The 9,020-nt window shown below is 31.6% G+C and overlaps 1 protein-coding gene across 2 annotated transcripts in view; it reads right to left on the bottom strand.

The window, feature by feature from the left end:
- Window positions 1–345: 345 nt before the first annotated feature.
- The window catches only part of LOC106473221 (calumenin-like), a 13,414-nt gene continuing 4,739 nt past the window's right edge, over window positions 346–9,020 (bottom strand). For both annotated transcript variants that reach the window (XM_022401702.1, XM_013933904.2), the window contains 5 exons: window positions 8,219–8,383; window positions 5,384–5,546; window positions 3,872–4,111; window positions 2,362–2,564; window positions 346–547 (listed from right to left, as the gene is read on the bottom strand). In XM_022401702.1, coding sequence (XP_022257410.1) covers window positions 443–547; window positions 2,362–2,564; window positions 3,872–4,111; window positions 5,384–5,546; window positions 8,219–8,383 — 876 coding nt within the window. In that variant the 3' untranslated portion in view covers window positions 346–442. The remainder of the gene's footprint in view (window positions 548–2,361; window positions 2,565–3,871; window positions 4,112–5,383; window positions 5,547–8,218; window positions 8,384–9,020) is intronic.

The following is a 9,020-nucleotide window of genomic DNA, read 5'->3' as shown; positions in this document are numbered from 1 at the left end:
ATTATACTTTTAAAGTAATGAATCTATAAAAAAAAGATTCAAAATCTGAAGTACAGTCATCTATTTAAAAGCACTCGTTTTTTTTTTAATTCATTGCACCTTTTGTGTGTGATCCTGTGTGTTCTATCAGAAGTGCCTTAACAGGTAAATAGAATAGACTATATTATATTAGAGAAACTAGTAACTAGAATTAATTATTTACTTAAATAGCTGAGAGTTTGTTAAAATTACCAAAACATAAAAGCTACGATACAAAACTATAACAAAAAATGCAAGATATGTAGAATTTGCTTGTTTCTCTCATTAAACTAAACAACACGAGGAAATGGAAAGAAGTAAACAATGCACAAATGTTAAAAGTTTCATTGTTCAAAAAGTACAGTTTAATAATGTACACAAGATAACGAAAGTCTTGAAGTCGTGTTTCAGAAGAGATTTTATATTAAAGCTCGTCATGTCTCATTAAAGCTTCTCCAAAATCAGTGGCCTGGCTTCCAACAAAGAGGTCATATTTTTCCAGAATCTCATCTTTTGTTAGCTTCTGGTCCTGTAGTAGAAGAAAATAAAACAAGTTTTTTTTTTACATAAAGATCGCACACAAATACAATGAAACTTTAAAGCTGATAAAAGTATCAAGTACCCTATGGATGAAGAGAAAAATTAAAGTTATAATTTTTATGTATTTGGAATGATATGTTGTCTACCAAGATGACAAAAAAAAAGAATCATTTTCTGTTCTCTCACCGAGACTAAAACGATTAATGTAACAAAATTATTCGACCAAGAAACCCACAATATAGACAGCGATACCAAACTTGCTAAGAAGAACACTTTCACAACTCTCATTCACAATGAATACCTGTAGCACTCTGTGTCAAAGATCTCTTTTAAAAACATATAGAGGACAAGCAAACAGCATAAGGTCAGTTTGGTACTCAGAAACCACGATAAATACGATCATTACAGTCATGTTAAGCAACCACTAGCAACATCTGTATCAGAAGCAAGAAACAGATCCAAGATCATTAGCACCATGGATGAAGCATGATTTTTAATCCCATGAGCACAGGAAGGGTTAAAGGCCATGACCTTGTATAGAGTGTCATCCACCCATGAATTTGATGTCAAAGTTGTACACTATTCATTTTGTGACAGTTTGTGGTAGACGAGAGTAAATACCACATACAACACGGGTACAGCAAAACACCGTAGATATGCATATCGGACGCATATTACAAATACAATACGAAAACAATGGAATTCGGAACTTAGTCAACATTACTTCCCCAATACAAGGTCGGTCCATGGACGGACCTCATGCACATTTGATTAATTGCATCATTACAGCCCACTACCCAACAAGGATTTTTTATTATTATTAAAAGAAATACAAAGCTAATATTCTTATTAAGTTAAAAATTAAGAAAAATATTTCACATATAGCCCTAACTGACATATCACAAAATGGAAGTGTGGCCTAAACAATCATACATCATTAAAAGCACACTTTATGGAACCATAAACATTACAGTAATGATTAACTTGTATTTTATTTCCCAAATAGTCTTAAGCCGATTTTTTTGTTCATGATTAGTCTTCGACATGTTTAGGATTGCGACATAGTTCTGACTAGTTTGAAGATACATTTATAGATAAGTTAGGTAGAGTATTTATGATGAACAAAGTTGAAATGGGCAGCAACTGGCTAGTTCAGGGATACTCGAGGAGAAGGTCTTGGAGGACAAATCTACACAAGTAACCCGAGATGTAAGAATGATGTTTCGATAGACTTCTGTCAGCTGTACACATATTTTTGTACAGAGCGCTTTAGAAATGTTTTTTTTCAATCTAATAAGTTACTTAATTGAGAAGTTGCTATAGTTTCGAAGTTGTTGACACACTTTAGTGTTACTTGTATGTTAACTTAAACCTGATGGTTCGCTCAAAATAACCGAGCCATGTATGAAAATGGAAAACTAATGATCTCACACATTATTTTTCTTGTTCAATTTTCCAAAGAGAAGCTTCAGAGGCAGCTTAAAAATTCTGTAATTTGTCTGAGTCAAATTATCTAGAATCTATATTTATTATCATATATAATAATACTTTTTTCGTCCTTTATAATGTGATATTTTCACAGTACACTAAACCAACGTAATAACTTTACTGCATGATCCAGACTAACAACGTTACGGTATTGTTGTACATACTCTTCAACCTTAATATATCATTCAATTTGCAGAGAAAAGAAAAAATCTATTAGACAATAACAAAATTATCCTAACTAAGAAAATATTTAATTTAATATTTGAGATTTAACATGAATATTTGAAAATTGTTAACAGGGTAGAAACAAGATACCTTGTTTGAATCCGATTCTAAAATGAGATGACGAGCCTCGGTTTCGCTATGGTCATAGTCTGGAGGTAGTATCCAATCTTTAATTTCTTCTTTATCCATGAAACCATCTTTATCTTTGTCTCGAAAATTCATAAACTGGTCTCGTTCATCCTTTACCCAATCAGGTTCGCCTTCATTCACTCCTGTTCCACCATATATATCACCTGGGAAAACACAGAATCTATAAATTCAAATATGTGCAAAAGCAGTGATTTCATTCAGAAACGAGAAGATCAAGAGGTTTGTCTGTTAGGGACTCTAATTACACTGTTAAAGACTTTTGTAGAAATAATAGGACTAGAACTTGTTTGTCTGGTAAAGAACATTTCAGATTATGTTGCCGCTATAAATAACTTTTTGTAGTAAATGGAAGTTGGAAAATGTAAATTAGAATAACTGTTTACAGTGTAAGGAATTCCTTCAGAAACTCATGGATAGAAAGAGACAAACTGGACTCAGGAATGAGTTACTTAGCAGTAACCATGGCTTAAAAAACAGATTACCAGGATCTGTGGGATAGTTTTCAGGAGAAGAGTGAATTACATGCTAGAGATGGGTTCCACTTAACCAGGCTAGATAGAACTTGTTTGGGAAGCTCTACAGATATTAATTGAACTTAACTTGCAGAGTGATGATAGAGCTTTTAAAATGGTGAATGAACAAACTAATAAGATAGTTAGGGCTGAGATAGAACATTTAGAGCATAACAATTTAACTAAGAGTTTTAAAGATACGTCTGTCAGATTTAGAGATAACATAGTAGATTGTATCGAGAACAAAATGGATGAGTTCAAGGCTCTAGTTGAAATAGAAAACTAAGATACAAAGGGAGTTATTGAAACTTGGTTAGATTTGGAGAACAATGATAATAGGAATTATTTTGACACAATTTAAAACTTATAATTTTGTTTCACAATTTTTATGCTTATCCCAAAGTATACGTCCATATTTACTCAGACCCCGTCTTATCTCGTAAACACTTATCCATGTTGTCATGTATCAAGTGAATTCCTTTGTCTCTCAGTGATTACTTCAAGAACCCTGTGTTGATAGTGTTACTCTTACCTAAATGAATAATGGGACTTAGTTTTTGTGGTAAAATAAAACAGGAACTCCCAGATTCATGGTCTGAATACCACAACAACTGGGCCATGAAGTAATTTGGAAGTTTTGTTATTGCTGGTACATCTCTAGTGTTAGAGCTTGGCAATTAGCAGAAATTGATAATTGATTAATCATCAATCAATTACATTCAATTAATCAATCATTTTTGCATGAGACTTAAGATAGTTGGAATAATGAGAAAGATTAGTTTTGTTAAGTTGATTATTTTTGTGACATTAATCATAGTTTTGATTAGTCGATTATTCTACAAGATTAAACGATATAATTAATGCTCTGGGTAATCAATAATAACCACTAATAAAGTTAATTACCCAGTTATATAATACAATTATGTAAACCTAAATACCAATGTACTCTTCAAGTGAAACTTTCCCATCTTTATCCTTATCAACATCTTCCAATGTCTCTTGAATCATTACGTCCTGCATGTGTTTGGCTTCTTCAGGATGAAGGAAATCTGCAAATTCCTTTTCATTCAATGCATCATCGCCATCACTATCTGCTGCTTTCCAACGCCGCTTGTCTCTTGCAATCATGTCTTTGTAAGATAAACCTTCCGAGTCACTTTCATCCATGTTCTCTAGATCTTACAACACAATAAGATAATAGTCATCTATTTAGTTAACGTCTAACTTATAGAAGGCAGTGCCTTCCTGAAAATTACAAGTTCACACTTCACTTACTAAGTGTAACTCAAGTATATCATAATTTAGGTAAATTATTATTCTTTTCTGTTTGCGCTATTACTACACAAGTTGTTGTCTGTTCAGGTTTGGTTATTTCATTAATCATTATTACGTGTTCCACCTAGAAGTTAATATTTCATGTGAAGAACTTCTGGGACTAACCAATCATAGCAGAGCTAAATGTTTCTGTAGGTAGTCTTGTAAACATTTTATTGTAAATAGTACTAGACAAGCCTCATTCTCACATAAAAAAACATGAAACACTGTTATGAACATTTGTTTTTACCAACAAATGTCAGTAAAATAATCAACATTTTTTTACCCTGAAATGTATGAGGTGGGTCACGAATGACCAATGTACCCACACTGTTGGTTTAAAAGTGGGTCACAAATGACTAATGTACCCACATTGCTGGTTTAAAAGTGGTTCACAAATGACTAATATACCCACATTGCTGGTTTAAAAGTGGGTTACAAATGACTAATGTACCCACACTGCTGGTTTAAAAGTGGGTTACAAATGACTAATGTACCCACATTGCTGGTTTAAAATTGAAGATGGATTTTTATCAAACTTGACCAACTCGTCAACTAAACCTTCTTGGTAAACTACACCACATTATTGTATGGTAATACTGAAAGAAGGGAAATGAGTTACTAGCAGGCAAGGTTTTATATATATGTTAAGATTTGCAGCATAGAAAGTGTCATGAACACAATGAAAACTTGAACATTACTCCTACTTTCAAAATGCAAAAGATTTTCACTGTGTCCTACCTCTAAAGCCAGCATATCACATGCCAAATGTACTAGATCTACCTACTCTGTACATAAACACCCACAAGGAAAACAACTGTTTGTGCTAACTGTAGTTTACAGCTATCATTCCACCAAAAAAGGCAATGCATGTTTGTTGATGGTACAGTAATTCTGGACATTTCTGCTAATGATGTCCTACTTGAGTTCTGTTACATTTAATAAAAGAAACGTACACATAAGTGTGGTCTAAATATCTTTTACTTTGGCAAGTCACTAGTGACCTACGTTGAATTGAATTACTTCGTGTATTCCAAGTATTTATGAGAAAGCACATTTGTTTCGAATATACAATTTGTTTTTCTGTGACAATATAAATTTCAGTTTATACAGGAACCAGCGTAAAACTGTAATACCATCTGTAAACCCGTAGGTGACTTTCCTGTAATCTTCCCATCTCAGGACCTCTTTTTTGTCAGGATTGTGAGATTTCCACTGTTGATCAATATCATCTAGAATATAATGCTTCTTTACGAGCTGAATCCAATCCTGGAGCTCTTTCTGAGTGACAAACCCATCCTGGAAAGAAAAAATGTTAAAGAAAAACAAATGAAAAAAAAAATATATAACCACGTTCATCCAATCAAACTTCGAAAGAAAACTACAATCAAAACCATACTATGTAAATCATTTCACAAGCTGAAATTTGTTTAAACACATTTGATGCTTAAAATTATCATTCCAATATTAAAGTCTGTATTATCAATATTTTCATTCCACCACTCAAAATACCCACAGGAAGACAACCAAATCCCTAACAATTTTAAAGCCTGAATGACCCCCCCCTCCAGTGTAAATAAGTGGAAAACTCCAAGCTTCTTATAATAGTTCAAATAACATAAACCACGATTCATTCCAGTAGCACACCTCTGCACTCTTTCCATCATGCTGATATTCTTCACACAGGTCTCCGAATAATGTCTTAGAAAAAGGCTATAAATTAACTCCTTATTCATAAATCTGGAAGAGGACTTATGAATTTTATTGATAATACAACCTACATATAAATCTTATTTGTCCACACAGCATGGTCAATAACTTTACATTTCTTACCCTTATAACTCATCTTCCACATACTAAAACTAGGACAATTTGATATTTTAATATTTCTGATTGGCACAGAAAAAATAGGGCTAAAATCAGGAATGTTTTGTAACTCTAATTAAAACCTATTTACTAAACCTGTCAAGGTTTTTTTGGATAATCTCAAATAAACTGGTTTTTATCAACTGATCACTACATCCATTGCTGCCAACCCTAAATATTCATCAACCGTCAGGAGAGTTATGTAATAAATATCCATGTAGAAGTCCCACGTCATATGAGTTTAAAACCATGTAGAAGTACCACGTCATATGAGTTTAAAACCATATAGAAGTACCATGTCATATGAGTTTAAAACCATGTAGAAGTACCACGTCATATGAGTTTAAAACCATGTAGAAGTACCACATCGTACGAGTTTAAAACCATGTAGAAGTACCACGTCATATGGGTTTAAAAAAAATAAAACTTCCTCAACTTGTGATATGTTTGACCTTTTAAAACTACCTGACCTCGTTTTACTGTCCTCGGAATTCAACATAAGAAATATCTTATCAATTCCCTAAATATTTTTAAACTACCAGTGACCCTTAAAACATTTGTCGTTAAACTAGTATCTTTACTGCAACAGTACTTCTTTACAGGATTTCTAGAATAATACAAAAGAACTCTAATTTCAGACACCAAAATCGATAAGTCCACTTGTCTTGGGCCTAACTTTAGTTAAGCCTTTATTAAGTTCAGCCTGTATTCAATAAAGAGATAAATTAACATTGTAACTTGTGTACATTTTTTGCTTTAATTTAGTTAGGGCTAAACTTTAACGTACCTTATAAAGTCATTCTACAACCTACTGTTAGAACTTTTTAAAAACTTTGATAAACTTTTAATACGTTGTTGTACAAAATGTCTACTAAAGTATAATCACATCCACTGTTTGTTTACATCTGTTGAAATGAAGTGCACATTTACATAGCAAGGTGTGTGCACATTTTCAGGACAGACAAAAACCGAGTATTATTAAAATATTTACTTCAATTATATCATTCCTTGTTACTTTTTTTACAGTTAATTTATACATAAAACCTTTTGAGTTTGATGCTTTTTGAGTCAAGAAATATTCACTGTCCCTATTACCAACATTCTCTATCTGATAACTTCAAGTTCTCAAATATACACATTCTTTGATAATTAGAAGTTTAATTCCTCCATCAATTTAGGATTTTTATTTTATTTTTGAAACAATTGGTACAGATATTTTCTATACTACTTTGATTGAACTAACAAAAATATCACAAGTTTCGTTAACCTTCTTCCATTTACATTAACCACCCAATCTATTGTTCTTTAAATATTCATGGTTTTGGAAGTAGGTAGGTTTCAACAGATCTTTTAATATGTTTGTTAGACATTTATAACACACTGCCCATAAATTTCAGGATCTCAGTGGTTTTCTTAAAGCTTACAGATATAGTAAGACCTATTCATTAAGTGTTTAAAAACAACTAAAATACAGCAGAGATCTTTCAATATGTTTGTTAGACATTTATGATAAACAAATTTTCTTTGGGAATTCAATAAATACGGTGTCACTATATTAGTTCGTGTTCACTTAAAAATACCATAGAAATTTCCTGTCTTGTGAGTGAAAAGGTTATAATTATACTAGTAGTAATTTCATTTATTCTTTAGTTTCTCAGTAAGTAAACATTTTTATTTCTGTAATTTTAATTTCTTGAATTCATCAAATCCTTTTTTTAAAGGCTTTTTTTTTCATTTTTTGGGGGATTGTAATGAACAAGAAAGATCAATAGTCTGTAAAATTTGGGTAATATATTACAGTAATTTTATTTTAATGTTGATATTAATTAGGTTTTGATTTGAAAAATTAATAATAAGATAATTTATTTTGGGACCCGATTTTTTCTAAATAATCTTGAAAAGTTTTTTAAAAAAAAAGTCAATTGAAAAATAAAATTTGTGTATTTTAGTTTTAAACTTAAATTTATTACATCATAAAAAAAAGTGTTTTTCTATAGTTTTTATACTAGGAGTACCTGTTAATCTAGAATACTAGTTAAATGAAGAAGAGTTTTATATATAAATCTGGTGTGTAATGATTTCATGAACAGTTGCTATTCACATACATTATCTTTGTCTATTTTATCAACTATTTCTCCAAGTCGCCGCTTACTCTCTTCTGGGGGAAGATCTTCAAAGGTTTTGGCTTCATCTTGCCCTAGGAAAGCTTCATGATCATAATCCACGTTGTGTCCAGTGTCATCTTCATAGTGTTGCTCATCACTGAGAGGCTGTAAAATATACATTCAATACAACATCATAATCATCTTATAAAAACTTCACTAGGATAATTGTAATGAAGCTTGTTGCACAAAAATGATAGTGGCCATGTTATGTTTTGTAAACTGAATAACCAATTAAGTAAACACAACACACAGAAAAAAAACAAAATATCAGTACATGAGCATTCAGTATAGATAACATACTTTTTCCATAAAATTTTAACATATTTAAAACAAACAAGCCAGTGCTTTTATGTTTTTAAAAAATAAAATATGACTCTACACTATTCAACAAGATGACTAAGAGCTTTAAATTATTTGTATGCACAACAGGAGAATGTACAAAATCTTTGGGACACAGACTCCAAATCTTTCAGAAGTCTGAAGGGTTGGTAGTACATTTGAAAGTATCTACATGCATGTATGCAGGCCTGAGGAATCACAAAAATAGACTCTTTACGTCCTGCTAATTTCTAAAATGGAAGAAATGCACTTTGCTTTATATTAAAACAAAATTTATATATAATTACATATATACATCAATGACATTTATAAAGATCCTTGGTTTACTACACTGCATACAGATTCTGTAAAGTGAGTTTGTAATGTTTAAAATACTTGTGTTACTGCCAACAAAGATGTATGA

The sequence above is a fragment of the Limulus polyphemus genome, unplaced genomic scaffold (genome assembly GCF_000517525.1).
Source record: "Limulus polyphemus unplaced genomic scaffold, Limulus_polyphemus-2.1.2 Scaffold5985, whole genome shotgun sequence".
In the NCBI taxonomy this organism is placed as follows: domain Eukaryota; kingdom Metazoa; phylum Arthropoda; class Merostomata; order Xiphosura; family Limulidae; genus Limulus; species Limulus polyphemus.
Note: the sequence above shows the minus strand (reverse complement) of the source record. Positions and strands in the feature narration are given on the sequence as shown.